The sequence below is a fragment of the Chionomys nivalis genome, chromosome 19 (genome assembly GCF_950005125.1).
Source record: "Chionomys nivalis chromosome 19, mChiNiv1.1, whole genome shotgun sequence".
NCBI lineage: Eukaryota > Metazoa > Chordata > Mammalia > Rodentia > Cricetidae > Chionomys > Chionomys nivalis.
The window spans coordinates 44,271,748-44,297,573 of NC_080104.1; the positions used below are offsets into that span (position 1 = coordinate 44,271,748).

At 38.9% G+C, this 25,826-nt stretch overlaps 2 protein-coding genes across 2 annotated transcripts in view; one reads left to right on the plus strand and one right to left on the minus strand.

Annotated features, from left to right (window-relative positions):
* Ctnna3 (catenin alpha 3) overlaps positions 1-25,826 on the plus strand; it is a 1,259,162-nt gene that overhangs the window by 318,421 nt on the left and 914,915 nt on the right. The gene's annotated exons all lie outside the window — the stretch shown is intronic.
* Positions 19,925-25,826, minus strand: part of Lrrtm3 (leucine rich repeat transmembrane neuronal 3) — a 161,314-nt gene continuing 155,412 nt past the window's right edge. The window contains exon 3 of the mRNA XM_057751055.1: positions 19,925-20,554. Within this exon, the coding sequence (XP_057607038.1) occupies positions 20,345-20,554 (210 nt within the window). The 3' untranslated portion in view covers positions 19,925-20,344. The remainder of the gene's footprint in view (positions 20,555-25,826) is intronic.

The following is a 25,826-nucleotide window of genomic DNA, read 5'->3' on the forward strand; positions in this document are numbered from 1 at the left end:
TGATGTCCATGACCCGTGTTAGAACGGCCATGCTTGCTATGCTGTGATGAGCCAGCCCCACTCTGCCATGGTCCTGGGAAGAGTGGCCATGCCCCTCAGGAGAGAAAAGACAACCCCACCCTTCACCATAGGCGTGCACCTCACCTGGGAAGCACACTAGAGCTGACCCTGTGGTCGGGGGCACAGGTGAGCTATCCTGAGGGCGTGAGAACATGAGAATGACCCCCCTCATCTGCCATGTGGTAGCATGGGTGACAGAAAGACACCCTCCCCTTCCACCCCTAGCTACCCGTGGCAGTTGAGAGAGCTGGCCCTGGGGTCATGAGAGTGAGGGAACTAGCCCTGCCCCACACTAGCTGTAGCCCACAGGAAACTGGGCCCTGCATCCTACCTGGAGAGCATAATAGAGCAGACCGTGGTGGGGATGGGGGTGGACGCAGGTAGACCAGTTCTGAAGGCATGAGCGCAGCAGAGATGACCTTGCTACCCCTCATATTCCCCTACAGCAATCAGAACATAGGGCCCTATACCTTGCCTAGGCAAAACAGTAGACCTGCCTGTGGCGGTAAGAGTGAGGGGACCTGCATCTGAGGACTTTAGAGCAGGTGAAGAGACCCCGCCCCTTGCTGTAGACTGTGTGGGTTAGGTAGCTGGAGAGCTCACCCCTGTAGCTAGCAAGCTGACAAACCACGAAGGTCCAGAAGCAGAACCATGAGTTGGTCCACTCCAGTATCCACCTCATCTATGAACTGTCGGAGTATATGAGGAGAAAACCCTACATATCCAGTACAGCAGGATCTCCCTGAGACAGGACAACAGATATCCAAGAGAAGCCCTCTGAGAGCCCGTTATTGGTGCTGTAGCAGAAAGCACAGGCCTTGAGTCAGACCAAAGAATCTGGCAATGAACACTTGCCAGTAAAGATGAGTGGACTAAAGGGTAACCTGTGTGACTCAGCAGGCCGCACTACAGCTAACACAGCAAGGCTCTTCTCAGTTTCTGTTTTTGTTGTTAAGTTTCATTATGATTTTGGGAGAGGCAGAAGTGAGGATATGGGGAGATAAGTAGCATCAGAAGGATCAGATTCATGAGATGAAACCCACAAAGAATCAATAAAAGAAAAAAATTAAAAATTTATAGATATAAACGAAAACCTACTAAATTTCTTTTATCGTCGTGGGCTCAGTATTGAGCAAAAAGCAGATCTTTTCAATGTAAATCAAAACCAAATTCTAGCTCTTTCTCAAGTGCTTTATTGTACTCTTAGGTCTAATTTAGATTAATTTTGATATTAGCAGGAAAAAAATCTCTTATCAGACACAAAAATATTTTTCTTTCTTTTTCTTTTTCTTTTTCTTTTTCTTTTTCTTTTTCTTCCTTCCTTCCTTCCTTCCTTCCTTCCTCCCTCCCTCCCTCCCTCCCTCCCTCCCTCCCTCCTTCCCTCCTTCCCCCCCCTCTAGTTTGTTGACACAGGGTTTCTCTGTTTAACAGCCCTGGCTGTCCTGGAACTAGCTCTTGTAGCCCAGGCTGGCATCAAACTCACAGAGATCTACCTGCCTCTGCCTCCCGAGTGCTGGGGTTAAAGGCATGCGCCACCACTGCCTGGCAATAAATATAGATTTTTCTAAACAATGCAAGCACATTTCTCTTAGAAAATGTTGAGATTTCTACTGGGAGTTCCATTGCTTCCTGCTTGCCTGAGAAATCAAAGAGGAGGTGTAATGCTTTCATATGTGATTACCAAGGACCATTCCGATATGTTCTTTAAAAATAAATATGATGTATTGCATACTGTTCAGTGCAAATCGACTCCCCTAGAGATGGAATTAAGTTTGACAATGCCTAAAAATACCAGCATGATTGATAGATCATTTGCACGTGACACGTGACCATCTGCTAATGCATTCTCATTCACCACTTGTTTTTTTCTTGCTAAAATTATACTCAAACTGTACTTCAGAATAACTGAAGATCTAATAGGGAAAAATGAACAGGACTGATATATCAATTATTCTTTGAATTATTAATTTAAGGTTTTGGATAGACAGTCTCAGACAATCTAGTGAATCTCATTAATAAATCTGAGGCTTGAACAAAGGTTTCTTATTTACTTTCTTGATCCAAAATAGTCTTTTACTGTGTTTCTCACCCACCTCTCGCGTGTGTGTGTGTGTGTGTGTGTGTGTGGGCGGGGGGGAGAGGCTAGTGTCAAGTATCTTCCTCAGTCTCTTCTCTAACCTGTTTTTAGAGACAAAGCTACTGGCTGAACCTGGAGGCCACTGATTGGCTAGAGGTTTGAAGGTCACTGATTGGCTAGAGGTCTGGAGGTCACTGATTGATTGGTTAGACCAACTGGCCAGCAGCTCCAGGGATTCTCCTGTCTCTTCCTCTCTAGTGCTGGGATTGCAGGCATGCTCTACTGTGCCCAGCTGTCCTGTGAGGGCTGGGGATGAATTGCAGGCTCTCGTTCTCAGGCAGCCAGACGCTCCATACCAGCTGAGTTACCTCCTCATTCCCAAGAGTTTGGCTTTATAAATGAATGTCTCTTCATTTGCTTTCTTAAATCTCTGACAGTAGTGTGTCAGATGATGTAGGGAAATTTTATAGATCAAACTGCTTAAAATCAAATAACTCCTTTAGCATGAGACTTGGAACATCCAGGAATTCTAAGGGAGTACAGGAGTACTCACAGTGACAGCTGAAATTTTTCTCAGGTTTGCACGTGGATCTTATAGACAAACACTCAGATGTCCTTTATATGAGTACTGGAAGAGATGGCGACAAAGCACCTAGGATTAAACCTACACAGCAATAGGTGTCGGACGTGATGAAAATGTCAAAAGTATGCATCGGGGAAAAGATGGCCTCTTCATGGCCTCTTCAGTAAATGAGCTGAAACTTTTTTATTTTTTTATTTTTCGAGACAGGGTTTGTCCGTAGCTTTTTGGTTCCTGTCCTGGAACTAGCTCTTGTAGACCAGGCTGGCCTCGAACTCACAGAGATCCGCCTGCCTCTGCCTCCCGAGTGCTGGGATTAAAGGCATGCGCCACCACCGCCCGGCTTAATGAGCTGAAACTTAATCTGGGCCTGTAACCCTGTATAAAAACCAGCTAATAATATATTAGAGATGTTTGGAGAGGAAGCCACGAGACAGTAATGCTAACAGAGGAAAACACAGGAGAAAGACTGGAAGATACAGGCACAGTTAGGGACATGGGCATGGCCAGGAACTTTGCTAAAATGACAATGGCCAGTATTGATAGATGAGATTTCATGTTATTAAAAGGTTCTCACAAAGCTATTGGTAACAATATGAAGATACGGACTACATAGAAGGAGAAAATTCTTGCTATCTATTCATCCAAATGCTAATATCTAGAATCTGTACTGAACTCAAACATAGAACACTAAAATAATAACATAATGAGTAAATGGACAAATGAATGGGAGACCTTTCAAGTGAAGAAATCCACCTGGCTAGTAAAGATTGTTCAGAATGTTTGCAGCTGGGAATAAAATGTTCATCAGAAGTACATTGAGATTTCAGCTCAGTACAGTCAGAGGTGACTGTTATAAAGAAAACCATCAAACACAAAGGGCTGGCAAAACACTGGGGGATGAGGAACTTTTATTCAACACTGGCAGGGAATGCAAATTAATCTAATGACTATCAGTTCAGTGTGATAGTTCACAGAAAAAGAAACTACCATATGATCCAACCATATGGCTCCTAGATACACACCCAAAGGAATCGGTGGCAGCATACAGTAGCGACGTCCTCACATTCGTGTTCACTGTGATGTGTATGAGTGGATGAATAGAAAAGAAAATATGTCATACACACACAATGGGGTGTTATCAACCCAGTAAAAATAAAATAACAAAGAATAAAATTCTGTCATTTGTAGGAAAATGGAAGCAGAGACCATTATGTTAAGTGGCATAAGAAAGAAAGACTCAGACAAATACAGCTCTGGAGTCTGGGAAAGAAGACACAGAAGCAGAAGGCTGGCCAGGAGGGAATAGACAAGTGGGATCAGGGTGGCATTGCTGTCACAGGAACAAATGCTGTGAACACTCTTGTGTTCACGCTTGAAAACTCGATGAAATCCATTAGTTTGTAAGTTTGTGTCCAGGAGCAAGAGAGAGACTCAAAATCACGACTAACACAGCAAATTTAAAAAATAAACAAAAAGTAGATGATCTACCATCAACACACACCTTAAAGATTGACCCGTTTTTGTGTATAATTGTCAAAATAAAGCAAATATAAAACAAAGTTTTGGTTTCCAGGAAGTTATAAAAGTTATGTTTATATGTATAGTAACATAAGTTGTTGAAGAAAAGAGTTTGAACAAACAACTTATAACTCAAAGTGTGTTATTTTTGACAGTTTATGTTACTATACTTAAGCTTTTCTCATGTATACAGAATGATTAAGTAATGTTAGGTTGAGGAGAGGCGATAGTAGAATCAATGTTCCCATAATTGGGGTTATTATATCATGTGAAAAAGAATTATATGTGACTTTCTGAGTTTTGAAGTCTTCAACACAGGAAGTTTAACACAAACAACAGTATCAGTAAAGTCATTTAGAACAAAGCAAAGCAGCAGTGAGAAGGGAGTGTCGTTAACTTCATTCTCATCTTAGATAAGCTGCCATGTCCAGTGACTGGGTATTGGAGAGGAGTGAAGGCTGATGGAAAACTAGAAAATCCCTAGATAATTCTAGTATGTAGTTTAGGGATGTACAATTTTTCCCAACAACATCCTCCCTTTGAACAAATCTCTTCTAAGAATTTCCAGCAACAGTCACAGATTTAGGTAACTGTTTTGTTTATTTCTTCGCTATTTCTCTCATTTTGGGGGCATCTTTTTTTTTTCTGCAGATCTGTTTACCAAGACATATGTCTTAGATGTGCCCACTCTTGCCCGCAAGGCAATAACTATTTTTGTTGTTATTAACATATTAAGAAAACATGGGTAATCTCACCTACTTCACAGTAATTTTCTTTTGTTGATCGTTTGCTACAGTGTGTCAAATAATTGCTGCTGAATGGGTCAAGAAAAGCAGTCATTCACCTTTTCTGATGGCTATAAATATCTCTGCAGTCATGCAAGTGTGCGTCCATAATGCTCACTGCCCTTCCAAGCCATTAGTAACTACGCTGAACACCTGTGCTAGCAGTGATCCCTGAGGCTCCTCATTATTAACCTAACATTAAAGCTTCACGGTATTTCATTTAACCTTGAATTTTATCAACAAACTCTATTTTTTCAAATCAAGACCTTGCAAGTGAATGATAAAACTTTACCTTTTATCCTGTAGTCATCTTAAATTCATAAATGAAATTTTCACATTCAAAAATTCTAAATGAAAAACTACAAGAATTTTTTTTAAATAAATGTCTGAGGAAGAAAAGTTATACACCTTTTTGTTTCTCTGTTATTTTCTGAGCTTCTTGTCTACTCTCTCTTGCTCTCATTCTCTGTCTTAGCTAACATTTGCAAATGTTGGGGTGCAGAGACAATTTTATAAATTCTTTAGACAGAGTCCTGTCTCTGTGAGTCCTAACTCTTCAACCTCGTTTTACTGTCAGACTTTGCCTCCATCTGTTTGGAACCCAGAAAGGGCAAGGGAGATGGGATTTGAGTGAGCTGGCATTGCTGCTCCTCTAAGAAGCCATTGCAGGTAAAAAATGAGTTTTCAGCTCCCAGTGTAAATCAAACTTATGGACTCTAGTTTTCTCCTAATGTTGGTGCTCGCAGAATCTGAGGATCACATGGTTAAACCTCATCTACATTCTTAGCTAAAGGATCATAAGTTCAAGGGGATGGTTGACCTTGGAGAAAGTCAAACAAATACAACACAGGGAGTTATGCTTAGAGCATACTCTATTGCTTAGTGCACTATAGACAGGCATAGGGCTTTTTAAAAATCGCCATTGTTTTCATTACTTATAATTAAAGTTCCTTTTTTGAATTTGAGATAAGTCTCATTTACGTGCCTTTTTTTCTGTCTTCTAATTCTTTTAATCCACAGTGGTGTCAAGCACAGTAAGTTCTCAATTAATATTATTGAATGGAAGTATAAATATAGAAGAATATTACACAGCATATTCAGATATACATACATACTATATATAGTGCATATGTATGCATAAACAGACACATATAATCTGAATACATAGAAAACAATAACAATTTACATTTTGGTTTTTCTTCCATGGCTATTTATCAGCCATATAAAAAAGATGAATACAGCACGTTGTATATATTTATTTCCATGTTTCATAATAATTTAATGAAGGTGGATGCCTTTAAAACAAACACTTGAGGCAGAGGCAGGACATAGGAGGAGGTATGAATAGTTAGGAGGAGGCAGGAGGAAGGAAACAGGAGGAAGGCAGAGGTCGGGAGATTCTATGAGTTTGAGATCAGCCTGGTCTAATAGAGTTTAAGCCAGGCAAAACTCAATAGTGAGACCCTGTCTCAAAACAAAGCAAAACAAAACTACATACACCACACACACACACTGTTTTGGAGAGTGGAGGTAAAGACTATGAGAAGAGCTTCTTGACAGAAGGAATGGGAGGGAAGGGGAGGGAAGGGAAGGAGAGAAGAGAAGGGAAAGGGGGAAGAAAAGGGAAAAAAAGGGTCCCTGATTTCATACTGTCCGAGAGAGGAACTTTCCAATTCATATCTCCTTTACCTATCTGAGATATTTATTTTTTATTTATTTTTTTCATCTGAGATATTTATATAACTTCTGATTGTGACATTTCAAAAGCCCTGAATGACTCTTTACTGATTGTTGTAATAAGAGCGGCGGGCTGCGTCCCCGGCACCCGGCTGCCTGCATGGCTTTACCTGAAATAATTACATGGAAACTGTATTCTTTTAAACACTGCTTGGACCATTAGTTCTAGCCTCTTATTGGCTGGCTCTTACATATTGATCTAACCCATTTCTAATATTCTGTGTAGTACCATGAGCTGGCTTACCAGGAAAGATCTTAAACTGCGTCTGTCTGGAGTGGGAGAATCATGGCGACTGCCTGACTCAGCTTCTTTCTCCCAGCATTCTGTTCTGCCTACCTAATTTTCTGTCCTATCAGGGCCAAGCAGTTTTCTTTATGAATTAACCAATGAAAGCAACAGATAAATACAAGACCCACCTCCATCAGCTGATATTAGAAAGTTGAGACACTCAACTTGAATAGCCAAAGTTCTGTCATGTGAAAAAGTCACTCCTTGGAGGAATTTTCAACAATTTCAATTTATTTTCATTTCACATTCCTCTGTACTGGGGAAAAAGTATTATATTCTGTCATATGTTCAAATACTTCAATATAGGACATTTATGGTAAGTTACCCCACACTACAGCAAATGCAGTTCTTCTTAATCCAAAGTCATATCTGGGAAGACTTGACTCTAGTAAAATCTGACTCAGTTCCTTAACAGGTTAGGGAAAAGAAAAGAAAATCATAGCTGTTTAATCCCACCCCCACAAAATTCCTATGAGGCATATAATCACAGATGCAAGTTAAAGTTGTTGTTTAAACAGATGTTTTGGTGATCTCTGTGAGTTCGAGGCCAGCCTGGTTTAGAAGAGCTAGTTCCAGGACAGGAATCAAAGCTACCGAGAAACCCTGTCTCAAAAATCAAAAAAAAAAAAAATATTATTTTGTCAATAAAATAAAGCAAGAGATATATGTCTTATTTCTTCCTCATCTGTTTCTCATCTTATGTTTTGAGGCAGGGTCTTTCCCTGGATCTGTAGCTTACAAATTTCTAGGTTGATTGCCCAGTGAGGCTAATGGATCCTCCTGTGTTTATAAATTCCTCAGCTCTGGGATTGTAGATGTGAGCCATGTGGGTGCTGGAGATTTGAACTCATGTCTCTAGTGGCTGTGTGACAGGCAATTTTCCAACAGAATCACCTCCCAGCCTTTCTTACCCTGATACGTTCTCTCTGAGAGCAAGCTGACCTCCGTCATCTTTCCTATCTGGGCCCATTTATTTCCTTTGCAGGAGGGAAACAATGTGAACTTACTAAGTTCATGCTGAGAAGTGTCATTTTGTAGTGATTGTACATATATCATGCACATGTATTCTCCATCGACTTAGGAGTCATACCTCAGCTTCTTAATTTTAGGATATGGGCAAATTCTATTGATGTTTGGAAAGATAAAAAATGAAAGGAAAAATGAGACAAGGTAGCCAAATCTTGACCTTGTGGGTTTATGGGAAAATGGTTTTAGGTTGGGTATGAAATAAGACAATCACAACGTATCTATACTACAATGAGATGAAGAGGAATGAAGGTGTGTTATCATAATTATCAGTTAAATAAATCATTTGTTCATCGTTTCTATTGAGAGAACAAACTGGCAACAGCATCTATTTGGCGTGTGAATGGTTCAGTTAATAGCTTCTCATGCCTCATTACCAGCACAGTGTTTTAGGGGTAAAAATATGGAAATGATTGAAATGCTGTACTGGGCTGACTTGTACACAACTCATCACTAACCAGGACTCTTACTTTTGAGTAATTTTTCTTCTATAATGAAATGGCTTAAATGCGACATGCCTCTGAATCTGCTTTGGTCAGATACCGACCATTTGGGAATTTTATAATCGCTGACAAGTGAAGAGTGTGGATACCTTCTTTTTTATTAAAAAAAATTATAGTGGAATTTCTGTGTATACTGGTATGTTGTTTGGGGCACCATGAGTCTGTAGAGAGGTAGGAACGTCTAATGGAGGATTTCCCTTTTTGTCTGTCATCCATTCCAGCAACCATATGAACCTACTTGTACAGTAACCATATATTATATACTCCCACGGGCAGATTTGACAAAAATAATCTCATAATACTGAAAAGATTTGGAAAGAAATTCTCACCCATGCTTAACTGGATCCTTACTGAATGTCACAAATGCAGGCATATAAAACCTGGTCTTTGTCCTCAAGGGATCATAGAAGTCCTAGTATGGAGCCTCAGGGTAAGAGCTCCTTTTATAGAAAGCATCAAAGGGTCTTCATCAAAGAGAACCTTTGTGCCAAGTTGGAATTTTCTCGAGCTTTGACATAGTCTCTTTGCTTAAAATACTTACTTTGTATTCTAGATTTGGTTGTATAATCTTATTTTTTAGTTCACTGTGACATTATTTGCACTCTTGGCAAGCTAATAAAATGTTATTATAATATTTGGATGTTCATATTGGGAGATGAATGCAGCCATCTCTCTCCAGTCTTGCTCTCTTCATTATTTTGCAATATGTGCATGTTGTATGTGATGTTTAACTAAATGGAGAAAGGTAAAACATGACAAGAACACACGGAGGAGGAATGAAGTATGCAGAATTGTAGGTTGTTTCTCTTTTTCTTTTTAAGGACCCTGGTATTATGTTCTTACTTTTCTACAAGGGTCACCTACAGCCTACCCTGATGGCGAGGCCAAAATTCAAGGTCTACTCCTCCAGTGTTCAGAGGATTAGTAATTATTTGGACTAACTCTTCTTTGAGTCATTCACGTGGACAGGACTGTCCCATCTAGTTGTCTCTTTTCCTTCATTTCTTTGCAATTTTTGTTTCATCCAACATTTTATAGGCAGGGTTTTCATAAAAATTTTATAGCAGGCTTTATATACTATGAGAAATGCATCAAAAATAAAGTGAAATATCCCATATCGTTATGATTATTAGTTTTAAACCCTTTCATTTTGCATTTGTTTTAATAAAAGAAAAAACACCTCACAGGTCACTGGAAAGTGTGAGAAGTGGGCACAAACCAGAAAAGGAATAGTAGAGAGCTTCTTAGATGGGCGATTCTGATAGTCTGTGAGAGCCTGGGATTTCTAACTGGCAGATGGAGATCAGTTTTGCTTTTGAGACATGATCTTCCTTTGTAGCCTAGGCATCCCCAAACTTGGTGTTTTCCAGCATTAGCCTCTCAAATCCTGGGATAACAGGTGTGTAGCATGCCCAGCTAGACAGACTTATTCAGCATCTGTCAGTCTTTCTAGATTCTGTCCATTGCCAATTATTTGTCATCACCACTCCATCCTGCTCCTTTTTGCTCCATCCAGAAGTAGAAATATCAGTATTTAATATTCATCCTAACAGCTCCCCCCAATGAAATGAAAAGCACATTTTCCTTATAAACTAGAGTTCCCCGTTTTTGTTGTTGTCTCTTAACTGGAATTCAGAAGATCAGTAGTGACACTCCAAACACTAAAGGCTGTTGGGATGTAATTTATAGCCACAAATTAGAGACCAGGCATATGTGCCACTTATAAACAATTAACAGGGCCTGGATAGAGGGCTCAGTGGTCGAGTGCCCGCTGCTCTTCCAGAGGACCTGAGTTTGGTGCCCAGCACTCACGTTGGGTGGCTCACAACCACTTTGTAACTCCAGTTCTTGGGGATCCAATACCCTTTTCTGGCCTTTCTGGTCCTGGACATACATGCTATGCAGGCTGTTGAGACTTGGGAGGCTGTACTACCAGTTTCAAGTCAGTCTGAACTATTGGCAACATCCTTTCCCCCCAAAAGCTACAAAGAACTAAAGTAAGTGCTTAGGCATCTTTTTATCTCTGAGTTGATTATATCTATTTGAACAGATCTTTAAAACAACAGCTTAACTGGTAATTGTCCATAAATAAGGCAGAAACAGCCCTATATATTTTCAAACACTAGCATGCTTTTAAAAGTTTTATTCTGGTAAAAGTAACTCTAAGTAAACTCTAGCTCTGGTACGATCTGGTCTCCATCACCTAAATGATGTTGATCTTGACTTTAGTTATGTTTTCTTTCAGTTCCTTTATTAGTAGAGTATAACTATCCAAAGAACTTGGTTTATGGAATAAGACTTCTGGTTAGCATTCACCCATACTTACCCGAAGAATGAAATGTCTGAAACACAAAATCAATCAATCTGCAGGCTGTGTTTTCCCATGACACACAATAGCAGCCTCTTTTCACTGGACGAAGATTTTGAATGGTTAGTTTCTGAGAAGTTGTTTCACTTATTTCACACAATTATATTAAACAAATGTGCTTACCTGAATCAGAATAGGTTAATACTTTACTGACACCCTCTAAAAACATTTTATCCCCACAGAGAATTATCAGCTGCATTTGTTCCCTCTAAAGAAAGAGCATACTGGTGCAATGGGAACATACACAGAGTAGAATTGAGGAAAACATTTGTGCCTATCTAGAAAAGTCGAATGATTTGTTGTGGCAATGTAAAATTTGACCTTGATATTTTAGGCAAATGGGACAAAAATCAAACCTGATCAAATCAAAACTAGTGGAATAACAAGATGGTCTTGATTGAAAATGTATTTTTTTTTTATATTTTATTACCCTCTCATCTTATATCGCCAGTCTACATGTCTTAAACTTTATGTCCGTCCTCATTTCTGTCCTCATGGATCACCAACAACTATACTAACGTAGAACTTTTATTCTCCTGTCCTTGGTGTTTGCCCCTGCAGGTATTAAAGTCAGCGCTTCGGTTTTGCTGGCTGCTCCAGTCCCCTCCCCCTAATACTGGAAGACTATGTGTCTCTCAGGGACTCTTACAGCCCACTAGACACATCTTATATGTGCTATCAATTATATTGAGAAGACTTCCCTAATTCAAGGTGTAGATTTTTGAATCCAAGAGTGATGCTCAAGAGGCAGGCACCAGGCAGGCAGTTAGCAGGGTGGTTTTGCCAATATATCCATCACTTGCTTTCAAATCCGTGCTCCCAGATTTTTCCAGCTTTGTGTTCTCTAATATTTTTGGTTCATCACTCTTAGATTCTTAAGGTGAAGATATTACTGACTTTATAAAGTTCTTGTTAATTCTATTAGCCATAATAATCAGAACAAAATGAATTAATAATTATGACACACTTAGAAGAGTAACCATTCTGTAGTGTTTCTTTGAGCTGATCGTGTTGTGGTCTGTTAGTTTTTACATGCTTTGTTTCAAGTCTTGCTTTCAAGGAACACATAGACATTCCTTTTGGTGGCAATTATTGAGTATGATCAACGGTCTGAAGTCTGGCCTCTGAAAGAAAGATATTGACAATAAAATTATATTTCCATAATTCCAGTATTTATATTCTTAGTTATAGAAAGCATGACTTTAGTGCGTCTGAAAATGATTTGATGTGGGAGTCTACTCTGTGTGCTGTGGTTACCATTAATAAATAAAGAAACTGCTCTGGATCTATAGCAAGGCAGAACTTAGGTAGGCAGGGAAAACTAGGCTGAATGCTGGGAGGAAGAAGGGTGGAGTCAGAGAGATGCTATGGAGCCACTGCCAGAGTCAGACATGCCAAAACTTTACCTGTAAGCCACTGCCACGTGGTGATACACAGATGACTAGAAATGGGATAAAGATGTAGCCAATAAGAAGCTAGAGCTAATGAGCCAAGCAGTGATTTAAATAATACAGTTTGTATGTGATTATTTTGTGGCTGGGCAGCCTCTGTACTGCAATGATTAAGTTTAAAAAGTTAAAGAGTTAAAAAGAAGTGACCCCAGACTACCTCTCTATTTTGTAAGAAACACGGTATTATCCTTTCAGATATGCTTCTAATTCTTAGTGGTAGTACCATAATGCTGTATCAAGTTAACTTTTTAAACCCCAGAACTGGAGTTCAGAGACAAGGAAAGACTAAAAGCAACCCCAGCCCCACAGAGCGATGGCATATACAAGGGCTGGTTGTGAAAAGCCAAATGGAAAATTTAATGTTGGCTCAGAAAACTTGCCTTAAAATTTGATAAAGAGTGAATTGCTAGAGGCGTAAAGGATGTTTTAATAGTTCTGATATGAAGTGCCTCCTGTCCCCTGAGAGCCCATGGAGAACGGTTCTTTTTTAGGCAGAAGTGCTATTTTGGGAAATGAATGTGACTTTGGTAGATAGGGACCTAGATGAAGATTATGGGTCATGGACAGCATGTCCTTGGAGGCCATATTTTGCCCTGGACATCTTCTTCTATGTCTCTATCTTTCAAAGCCCCTCCCACATGCTTCTGATGCTGTAATTTAGGCTTCCCCATAGAACCAGAGTCCATGGCCTCGAGGACAATGGACTGAACTCGGACACTGTCAGTCAAAAGAAATCTAGCTCCCCCCTTTAAATTGTTATATCAGGTATTTTGATTAAGCTGTTAAAAGCTAGATAACTGTAAATGAGCACTTTCTGTCCTGACCACCAGGTCCCAGATAACTGACTCAGAGGCTTAACATAAACTGTAAATGCTTGACCAATAGCCCCAGCTTATTACTAACTAGCTCTTACACTTTAAGTTAATCCATATCCCTTATCTATGCCCCGCCACCTGGCAGTACCTTTATTAGCATGGCCAATTCATCTCCTTCTCTCTCTTTATCTGGCTGATGACTCCTGACTCTGCCCTCCTTCTTCCCATCATCCTTTGTTTGGCTTTTCTGTCTAACTTCCTGCCCACCTATTGGCCTCCCAGCTGTTTACTAACCAACGAGAGTAATATATATTCATAGTATAGAAAGGACTGTTTCACAGGAGATTACACTGTCTAATACACAGGTATTAATATTTTTTAAATCAAATTCAAAGATTAAAAGAATGCAGAGAGAGCTGTTGTTGTTTTCTTACCCCCCTCATATAGCCTGTGTGTGGAGATGTTCAAAAGCACAGATACAGTCATTCTCTGTCTCCTTAGCGGCCATGTTTTGGTAATAGCATTTAATGGAGACTGCTGTTTTAACCCTTATGGGGTCTATTTGCAGTGATTGCTTGCGTTTCATCCAACCCAAATCCCAGTGCCCCCACTCACCTCTCATCTTATTTCCTACCTGTCCTCTTCCTTGTCTTTCACATCTTCAATCCCGATGCCAGGAACATCCTTGCTGTCCACAATCGGAATCATTCTAGTTACTTTGGGTGCAATTTCTGAACTGTAGCAGCGGAACCAGAGTGAACAGATATCATGAAGGGTTTTCTTTCTGAAGCATTATTTGGTTTAAATTTATAGCCTGGTCCTGCCAGTCACATCATGGCCCATAGGTAGGAGTGACAGTGTCTTACTGTACAGACATGATGATTATGCTGCATGTTCAGGTAGTGTTTTATGTAAAATACTAATGTCAGTTTCTAAGAGACATTCTCAAGCTCCTGAGAAGTTTTTCCAGATAAGAGGAAATTTCCTTTAATGTCTTTTATCATATGAATAAAAGGTGTCTATGCCTTCCCTAATAAGTCTCTTCTTCAACCAATTCAAATGTAAAGGGTCCAAAACGGTCACCATTTTCTACCGTGGCTTTTCATCTCAGCGGAGACTTGACCAGCACATAGGGAATATGGACAGGGATCTCCAGAAGCAAATTCTTGCCCCTCTCCACCTCCATCTTTTAAACTCTTATATTGCTATCCATAAAAGTAACTAACAAGTAAAGTAGCTCACAGGTTCAAAATTTGCCTGTTGAGAGACTTACAGGAGCCAAATCTTGAGACAACAGTTTGTGGGAAGGGACCCGAGGAGCTTCTGTATGTTCTGTATATTCCTCTAGGCAAGACATATGTTTAGCCAGGCTTGGAAAACTAGGCTCACACTGCTACAATAAAACATAGGGTGAATACTTTCCTATTAGAATTAAAAACAACATAACGACATGGAAAAAGGTAAAACCATTTGGGCAATGTTTTTGTAGACTCAGTGCCTTGGCATATAATACTCTAGCATTGTATTAACAAGGCATTTGATTTGTTGGCCGTTATCTCAGAGATCATGACTCAGTAAGCCTAGACATTCGGAGCCATCATAACCTCTTGCTTACTTTGAGGACATTTACAAAAGCTCAAACAAACAGATATAGAACTCTTAACGTTGTTTTCTGGCTTCATACAATTTTTACATTAATCTGGATTAAAATCAGTAAGTGGAACTGACTGTAAGGGATCCCTGTGAAGATCAACTTAGAAGCTGGACACAACTCTTCGTTATGTCTGATCAGACCCTAAGATGGCACCGTACAACATTTTCTGTGTCGTGATACAGGAGTCGAATCATGATTACACATACACATCGGGTCAGTTTCCTACAGATAAATTAGTGGATGGGGTTTAGAGTAGAAAACAAAAAGGGTTTACTGCAAGGATCCTTTATTGCAGGGTCTCCTGTGCACTTAAAATATAATTTGATTTATACACATACAAAAATCTTATTCATCTTTGTAGGAAGACAGATATATGAAACCAAATCTATAAATGTCTAAGGGAGAAGAGGAAGGAATTCTAGAGTTCAGTAAGTTGAGAACTGGTGCTCTCAGTGTCCTTATAGAATGACAACCAATTGTAGACATTATAAAATGTGAATTTAACTCTGATTTAAAAAATTAAATATAGGTGCTTTTTCACCTCATAGTAGAATCTAATGCAATTCCCAGATCACATTAAAAACAACCTATCAGCCTTCTGGTGTTTGTTTGCTATTAAATTTTCCAAATATTTTCTCCCACTATATTTTCAAGCCAAAGCATGGTTGCTGGTGGCTAGCCTACTTTACCCTTGTGATGATATCCCAGTCTTTAAAGCATCAAATCCGGGATCAACTTAGGCGTAGTGTGGTGAGTTCATATGGTAATGGGTGAAGTTGGAACCTTTAACGGTCATGACAGTTTATCTGAATTCTCACTGCAAAGCAAACCTATCAGGAACTAAGCCTGTTCTCATTGTTTGTATCAATATGAGCAGTTCCTCCAGGCTATGATATGGACTATGGCGATAACTCAGTTGGTAAAGCATCAGACGTACAAGTCTGAGCACCCATGTAAGAGGGCTGGGTGTGATGGTGGGGATGCAGAGATGAGCAGATCCCTGGGGGTTTGGTGGCTAACCAATCCAATGTCCTTGGCTTCCTAGGTCCTAGGGACTGACTTCGTCCCTAAACCCAGATGGACAGTTGCTGAAGAATAGCATCCAAGGTTGATCTCTGGCTTCCACGTGCGTGTGTGTGCACACACATACAAGCACACATACTTACGTACCCCTGCACAAACACACATCTACCATGTTACTAGATTTACTCTGAGAACTGCTTGACACCTGCCAGGCTCCCTGCATCTCCGCAGTCATGTGCTGCTTGCCCAAACACCTGACTTTCCTCCTTCCAGCTTGCTAACAGTTCCTACCAGCTCTCTGTTTTCATACTTTCTGTTCTTATTTTTGGCATTTAGTTTGAGAGATGATATCTGTCCTCCAGTCAGGAATAGTTAAAACCAAGTGTATTTTTACTCCCCTAAACAGTTTATTTTAGAAAATAACTCTGCAAATAAATTTCACAATTTTCAAGCAGTTTGTGTAAGCAGACAGATCTAAGTTCAAACTGGGTTATGTTTGTCTTGAGTGTTAAATTTGGCTTATATTGCCTTCTAAAATATAATTTATATTAAAAGTCTTGCTGGTTTTATGAGATTTCTAGGACATTCAGGAGGGGACAGAGATGGAGACGATAAAACCCCAAAATATTCACAGACTGTCATATCTTTTAGTATATGTGTCTATTTAAATAACTGATGTTTTATCTTTATTATGAGAGTTCTTTTAAAAAAAATCATGACTTAAAAAAAATCTTCCCAAAACACAAAATGAAAGAGAAAATGTCTTCCTTGTTAACTCTGAGTCAAACATGTACTCAGGTGAACGTACTATCAGCTCTGCATTATGGATTTTTTGCAACCACTAAGCGATCTCAGTGTGGGCTGGTTTCTCTTTTTGCACCTCCTGTTTTCCCTCTGCACTCTGGGGTCTTCTTGTCTCACATCTTGGCGTGCTGATCTACACATTCACAAATGACCTCGTATATTAAGAAACATGTGGCTTGCAGTGCTTCTGAACAAAGGACCATCACGAGCAAGCCTAGATCCTACTCTTCAGAGTTCCCTGGGCTCACATGGTGTAAGACGTCTGAGATGAATTAGAACTTACTAAATGACATGTCTAATTTCTTTTGTCTGTTATCTCTGGGAGTTCTTTGGCTCTGGCCAGAGAGAGGGAGCTTTTAGCATAATGGAAAAAAACAACCTCTGGGCTCTGAGAGCTCTCAAACCCAGTGGTCATCAGCTCTGTGTCCTTGGATGCGTTTCAACTTATGGGGCGTGAGTGTATCTTCACAGGATTATTTAGGATGGCAGAATGAGACAAGTCACAAGATTTGTAAACCTTAGAACCCTGTCTGACTTTACCGTATGTTTCAGCTGCTGCTGCTGTGGTAACTGTGATGGGTCAGACTCTAGTTTTCAACCCAACAACCAGACAAACAGCTTTTTCTAGTTGTTAGATAGGTGAGCAGGAGCCGTGGTGGGCACACAGGGATCAGGCAGGTGGTTAGAGGAAGATATGGGCGAAGAGTAACTCTGACAAAGAGAAGATATATATACAAGTTTTTGATGCCAATTAGAAAATTTCATATGTGTGATAAGGATTCGATTCTATTTTTCTACCTCCTGTTCCAGCAGAATTTAACACCAGTTACCTCCCACCCCTGACAAGGCAGAAGAACAACCCCAAAATGACATAACCTGATTTTTTTTTCTTGTTTAAAGACCTTTTGGGCTTACTGCCAAATGTTAAAGATCTCCGCAGTCTTCATTTGCTGGCTTCTTACTGTAACTAAAGGCATGGGGTGCTCCCAGCTACAGTTCCAAGGTGATTGCTCCCATTGGTAGTTCACCAGAGAGGAAGTGAAAAGCTCTAGCAACATCTGATAGAGGGTGCAAAAGTGTACATATAGGAGTGTTTTCTGGTAGGTTGACCTTGCTCCAATTGAGGGCCCCACACACGTGTATATGGGTAGCAAAAGCTGGACTCAGAACATTGTGTGTGTGTGTGTGTGTGTGTGTGTGTGTGTGTGTGTGTAAGGGCTTTGGGGATGCAGGCAAGGATAGATCTAGGAGAGCTGGGAATGTGTTGAGGGGTGAATATGATCAAAATACACTGTATGCACAGATGAGATTCTCAAAGAATTTGCAAAAATGATATATTAAAATGTTTAAAGAAAGTGTTTTGCATCAGGAAATGAAGGGTGTACATTTGTAAGGCTCCTTTGGAGTCTTAAGGTTCTTTTTTTTTCTTTTTAAAATTATTTGTCAACTTGTGAAGCATCTGGAAAAAGTTTGAAGGTGCTTAGTTTTACAAATTAATGCTTTTGTTTGGATCCTTGGGAGAATGACTTCTAATGAAAAAGTTGCAAATAACATTTTGATTTATATAATAAAATTCCACTTGATTTCAGACTCACAAAGAATAGATTTGTAACCTAGTTTAAATTTTGTTCAGAGCGAAATCTCAGTGTAAGGGATCAAGAACAATCAAAATAATACATTGCAAAGAAACAAGAAACTGGAAAACAATTAAGATTCAAATTAGACTTAAATAACAAAAATATTGAATAGTAAATAACTTATGCAAAATATGTTACAAAATCTGGGATGCTAAATATTTGACACAAGTACCGTGACATTTGTAGTTACATTAAAACTGATGGTTGCTTCTTCTATTAATTTGCTTCCCCCCTCTTTTTTCCAGCAGATAATTGTTTTACAATTTTGAAATTCTTCCTTTCTGGTGTTGTTCTTAAATTTGCTGTGATCAGTCTGTGTGAATACAGAAAGTATTTCTTAGGAGGAGGTAAAAAATTAAGTTTGACAACGTTTTTTACTCCCTGTTTTTCTCTACCATTTTTGATTGGTTTGACCTCTGTTAGACTGATGCTTTTGTCCTTTACTTCTGATGTCATGAATATTGTTAAACCATGAAAAACAGTGCTTCTCTTCACATAACAGTTATTGACACTTGCAGTTTTATATCCAAACATTCAAAACTATGTGATTATCACGGACAAACTAATATTTCCAACAATAACCTGTCAGGTAGACTAGAGATACAAGTTGTCATTTCAGCTGGGGAAAATTCAGGTTTTCTTAATTTGATTTTAATTTGAAACGCAATCATGTAACCAATATATGATTTAGATTGATGTCTAACATCACTTGCTAATTGTTTTGGATAATTTGTAGCTAAATCCCCAAATGAACAGCATGAACCAGGGAATTGTAGACTGTTACAGTCTATTCTGTAGTGAGTTTTCTCCACTAAGCACGTCTATACTGAAAGAACTAGATTTTTAATGTTCTTTCTTGGGTGTGGTACACAATAAGAAAAATTCTGTATTTTTCCTTTGAGATATTCCCCAAATATAGTTTTACCTTCTAAATGAAAACTTGCCTTAAGAACCAAGCACGGTTTAAAATGACTTGTGGTTATTTTTAGATAAAACCACTTTGGGTTAATTAAGAGAAAAAAAATTGCTACTGTACAATTATACCGTGTCCGCCCACCTCGGTCTGACAAGAAGGAGATGTAACAGTTTTCTTTGTCACTGTAGCTGCCCCTTTGAAGTGTATCAAAGTCTGTTGCTGTGGTTACGACCTTTGTTTCCAGTGATGTTTGGTCCATGCTTTCCCCTACCCTTAACAATGGCTACTCAAAAGAATGAAATAATGAGTCATTCATTCGGAAATACTTTGTTAAAATATCCCTCTTTATCATTACATTTCACTGCTTAGAAACTAGGCTGTAATTCAAGGCAACAGTTAAGTCTTAGAACTGTTAAAAAAATCTGATTTTTTTTTCATTTATAAGAAAGACCTGTCTATGTAATTGAAGAACCTCTTACACGTCTGAACAATTAAAACCTTTTTTGGTTAATGTATTATTTCTGGAACAAGAAGATAAAATTCTATGCAGTAAGCATGATAATGATAAAAATCGTGCATTGTTCGCACAGCACAGGTTTCAGAGTCAAGGTTTCTGGGCACAAACGCAGTAACAAAACAGCCCCTACAAAACCGAGTAACTCTCAAGAACACAAGAAATAATGTTTGTTAATTTAAAATTTTAGAAACGGAAAGGTGTAAAGTAAAGCATAATTAAATTATGGTACTGTACATACCAGTTGTTCCTAGAATTGAAATTTTATAATATGAAAAAATACATTAGCGCTGTACAATTTTTACACATAGGTAGGATGAGTTTTGGGAAAAAATGTTTTTTTTTTTTCAGGGCCATTCTCTGTCAAAGTCAAAAAAATACTGCACAACTTAGCTAGTTACAAAGTATAGACTTGAAACAATTCATGTCTTCATTTATTTCATGAACCAATCTTGGAATTTTGTTTATTTGAACAGGGAACTTTTTGTTTTGCTTTGATTTTGAGAGTTGCAATGAACAAAATTTCCTCTTTCTGTGGTTGAGGTTACAGTTTGGTAGCAAGTCTGGGCGACCACTCGGCTCAGTCAAGCCAGCTGTGGTTTATGGTCACTGATGCGGCCAGCTGATGTGATTGTGCTCAAGTCCAGCTCAGTCTCTAGGTGGCTTTCCATCGTGTCTTCCTGTGCGTTCGTTTCAAAGGACTTATGGGAGAGAAGTTCATGATGGACCCCACAGTAACTTATTGTGGGCTGGTCGTATGCCAGAAAGGTGGACACATTCATTGATAAAGGTATCTGGGGAAAAAAATGACATGAGAAAAGTCAGTTATCAAAAGACAGGCAAGCATCCAGGGCAAGACTTGGAGACTGCGAAGTGTGGATCTGCCTATCCTTTGTGTTTGTCCCTGTACCTCGGCGGTCCCCACAGTGTCCTGCTCCTGTCCCCCATGTTCACAGCAATGAATTCAATATGGAAGCTTGAAGGCCTGAGAGCTGCTTGAGTCTTAAGTAGAACCTGCAGCTTCCATGGTTCTAAAAATGATAAGTTTTTTCTTCATTGTAAAGCCAAGAAAATGGTTTTCTCTTAACTAGCCTGAAATGTTGTCAAACTAAGAAAAGTATTATTTGGTTACTTATGCAATTAGGGTTCAGTAGAAAAGTGATCCCATATCTTCGCTATGAATCAGCACCACAACCACCCCAACTTCTTCACCCACCTGTCCCATTTTCCTGCAGGTTTCTGATGCAGTGGGTTCTGATTTCTTACCAGTTCCCCGGTGATGAGGGTGCAGTTACTTCTCACACCTTGCTTTGAGGAGTGTTTTAGAAGAGAACCGTCAAGTCCTCCTGGCTATGTTTACTCATAATCCCTTAATTCTATTTCATTAAAATTGGTCCTTGAATTGTTAAGCTCCGTGGCTTGCCTTCCTATCTAAAAGAGCACGAGAACAACCGGAACAAAAGAGACAGATGACTTCCATAAAGGTCTACCCAGTTGCAAAGCGTGAAGCTACTTTGAAGGGTCAGGGTCCAGCTGGGGAAAGGGCTTCTCTACTAACCAAAGACAGCAAAAGCTAAAGAGTGAGGGCAACAGACGCACCTAAAATGATTATGGATAGAAGGGACACAGGTTAGAGACAACAGCAGTCTCAGATATAGTCAGATGTCTAAGTCTAGAGCACGTTTCTGTTTATATTCTTGGTGAGACAAAAAGTTTCAGAAGCACTGAGGAACTTTTAGACTGGATCTTACTTTGTCCGCTGTGGTACAGACACTGTTTAAGGGTCCTCAAAGCTTAAGGCGATGACAGTTACACTGTGACGTACTGAGATGGTAGGAACAACCTGATTCATGATTAGTGCTGGGCTTTCTGGGAACTGAGTAGAGTTAGTCAGTCATGAGAGTACACTTCCGGATGTTGAGTCCTGTGGCTTTATATAGGGAGAGACAGAGATGCAGCAGAGGAAGCCTTAAAGGGACACACAGTCCCTGACTTACATTTGAAGGTCTGTACTTGACCAGCAAGAAAGCTATTGTCACATGAAGCCTCGAGACTTTTACCTCTGGCACCCTCAGTCCGAATTAAACACCTTTATTTGTGACCCAGTCATCTCCCAGTGCTGTGTCCTGTCTCAGAAAACAGACCGCTATAATTGCTTATTCACGTTGCTGAGTTTCTTTGAATGAAAACTTGTAGCATTTTTGTTTGGCAGATGGATAAAATGTCTGTGCGTATCACACTAAATGCTACTCTGGCCTCAGCTGAGATTAGAGCATGAAGCCACGTGAGACAGAATGCCGAGTCTTTATTACCTGCTTCTTTACTTTCTGCCTTCTCCTTTCTGGAAACACAACCGCCTCCATCTCTTCTTTCTCCAGCCCTGACCTCTCACTCACATTTGTCTCTCCTTTCATAAAAACTGTTTCCTTATTTCCTCTTTCAGTACAAATATTCTTTTCTTTGAGATCATTTATGCTGAGTATTTCAATGTGTCAAAGGTCTAGGTCTCAGTCCCTGGAAATAGAAGTATGATCTAGTTCACCCAGTGAAACTCCTGTGCAGTCTTTCCTAGCTTTATGGAATTCTGAAATTTGAAACATGAAATTATATGGCACGTGAAAGAAATGCAAACAGTAATGGCAATTGGAAGGCCACACAGAAGATGCATAGCAGTAAAAGAGGATACTTGTATCTAAAGGCTTCTTTCTGTTAGAGCTGAGTTAGCTCTGATAACTAAAATAATTGTGCAGCAAGAATATATTTAAGCTATTGGAGAGAAAAGCTTAGAATCATTATTAGGTACATAGATTCATATCAACTTCTGGGAAATGAGGACTGGGTGATGTGCTGTGGTCACACCTGCAGGTTTGTAGTTGTTATCCACCACAGAAATGCACCCTATGGTATTTACGGGATCCTCCTGGTTCACATGGAGTTAAGTCCACTGTGAAGAATCTGGAAGGTCCATGGTTAAATTCTGGCACACAGTATGCCATGATATACTTACAATCTGTGTGTTTTTATGCACACCCACATTTTCCTGCTGCATGTAGTATCTAAAGGCTACTGGTCTCTAGAAGGCAAAATCTTACTTTGAATCATAGCAATTAGGTGGCTAACTCTGATTACATATTTAAAAATCCTACGTTTTTCTTATTGTTGCGTATTTATTATTTGATAAATCTTAAACGTGGATAATGTTTCAATGTCAGGACATGTTTACATTTAATATTTCTGAATTTGGGAGAGTTAATAAAAGATGTTTATTTTTTCTCTACAACCAAAAGTAGATCTTAAGGTTAATAAAATCTTATTATCACAAGAATGACATAGAAAGATATAGCAGGGAGGAAAATCTTATAGCTTACCACCTGGCAATATGTTACAGATATTCTTTTCAGGTTGATTTAAATGGTTTTGAAAATAGAAGAGTTAGTTTTGGGTATACATATATATGTGTGTGTATGTTTATACATATATATGCATTAAATAAGTACATATATTTACATGCATTTGTATAGATGTAGATATGCACAATATATACTTATATAATATATCATGATCTAGTAGCTAAAACTAGTGCTTCAAAATCATTTAAATGAAAGTCTGACAAATAAATTGTAAAGATACATTGGGTTAGATAACTGTAACATATTTGTGTTGCCAATGTAGGGTATATACACATATCTACAGATGTATATAAATATAGTATTAATATACATATGTATATGTATTTAGTAACAAAGTTTTTCAATTTGAGTTAAAGTAAACTTTTCCTGAATTATGAAAAATTTTCCCTGGCCTTTTTATTGGCAAGGTGAGATCATTTTTTAAAAAATTATATCAGTGTGTTAAATTTATTTTTTTTCCAAATTTCTTATTCATAAACATTTCATAATATATGAATAACATGTGTCTTCTCTATTGACTGATCAGATAGGCAAAGATACATTGAGCCCTGTTCATATGTGAGGCACCCAATGTTATTGAACAGACGAAGTGATTCAGGTACTAAGTAAAGTCACTGATTTTCATTTTAGTTTTACAAATTGCATTAACTTTCAACTCTTCAGATACTTACTGTAATTTTTAATTAAAGCATATTTTCTATTTTTATATGTCTGTGGTATGTATCCATGGGTATGTGTGTATGAATCTTTATGTATGTTTGCATGTGTGGAGGTATGTAATGTATGTAAAAGTGCATATGGAATCCCAAAGTTGCCATCAAGAACCCTCTTTGGTTGCTCTTCTTTCTTATTCATGAAGTCAGGGTCTCTTAATCAAACCCAGAGCTTGCTGATGAAGCCTTGCTCTGGGGATCCTCTGCATCTACCCTCAGAGGCTGGAAACTATGCCCACCCAACACTTATGTGGATTTGGGGGATTCAAAGTCCTTTAACTATTGAGACATTTCCCTAGATATTTACTTTAAATGTGATTGCCAACCTGTAGCCATGTTTTTTTCCTTATCATCTATAATTTGAAAATTATTTTTTCTGATTCCCCATGAAAAGTACTACACATATTTTTGATGGATTTCCTTTTCATATCAACATCATAAGATGCACTGAATACTTTGTTGATGTGTGATACTAGATCCTTAAATGAATCAAAGTGGGAAAGCCAGATGCAAACAGTATAACATGCTCACACTTCAAGACTCAATACTTCCATATGTAGTACTGTGTATATTCGGTTTTAACTATAAAGAGTGTTTGTCTTTACCTTCCCATGATGGGTCAGTTGCCTGTGAACACAGCAGATCAGAGTAGAAGAAAGCCCGCTTCTTTATGTTTAAATGATCTAAAATACTAGCATGTGAAAACTTCATCGACTTTTGATGTCAGGTAGAACGCTGGATGCAGAGGCTTAGGCAACTACTGGGGCTCCAGCCATCTGTTCTGACTTTGGATTCCATCAGTGGGATGGATTCTTGTACTGCAGTGTGGCTGATGGTTGAGTGGTGATGGAGAAACCACCAGCAGGCATTAAACAAACATATACTAGGAGGGTCAGAAGCAATGTATACCAACCCCATCTGCTACCAAGTACAGCCAGGCGGTATCTGCAGTTCCTTCACAGGCTTGTCAAGTGTGACCTTTTCCTTTTCTGTTTTCAGATTGATCTGTGCACCCCCCCCTCTATTCTTCCCTCTTCTTCTTTCCTCCCTTTCTCCTTCCTCTCTATTTCTTATTTTCTGTCCCTCACTTCCTCTCTTTTTTCGTCTGGGTCTTCTGATATGCTTCCCCCCCCATCCCCCTGTCCTTCAGGTATTTAGTAGTGAAGTGCTGGTAAGTAAGAAAATAAACAGAATTTCCCTGGTTCCCAAGTAGCTAATGGAAATGGTTCTAGGAAGGGCAATAGGACATTTAACTTTAATAAGGCTTTAATAAGTTCTCCAGTACCACAGATAGACTTTCCACAGAATCTTCTCTAAAACATTGAGATTCTTCCTACCCTGTCTTTGAGAGAACAGGTTCTTTCACTATGTTTATACCTATAAGACTCTCAATTATGATTACTTCAAGTTTCCTTTAATCCCTTAGGTCACTGCTTTCTAAGTGAGGTGGTTATTATTGGGACATAATTTGTGGAGACGTAGATATATGAAAACTTGCTTTCATAAAGAACCTGAATTAAGGAATCATGAAGTGCTATTCTAACAGAGAGCTCTGTTTAGTTATTTAGACCATTTCCCTTAGGGGAAAAATACTTTAATTCTAATAAGTTAGTGTTATTTTGACATCAGCGCTATTTGCCTTAGAAGTGTTTTTTCCAGTAACTTTGTTAACATCAATAATATATGCTGCTTACATAACAGATTTATAGTCAAAGTTACCAGTAATTAGTGCTCTTCCCCAGTCACATCTAATATTTAATTCTATATTTATAAAAGAAAATCACAACTCTTAAAGTTTCTGAGTTGCGATGAAGAACTCATTGTGACTTTATATTCTCTGTGTGAGTTCTGCTTATGAAGGTAGCTCATATAGATATGCACATGCGTTCATCAAGTTCTAATTAAAGGCATTCCTGTACATCCTATGTGATCACAAGTGTTGT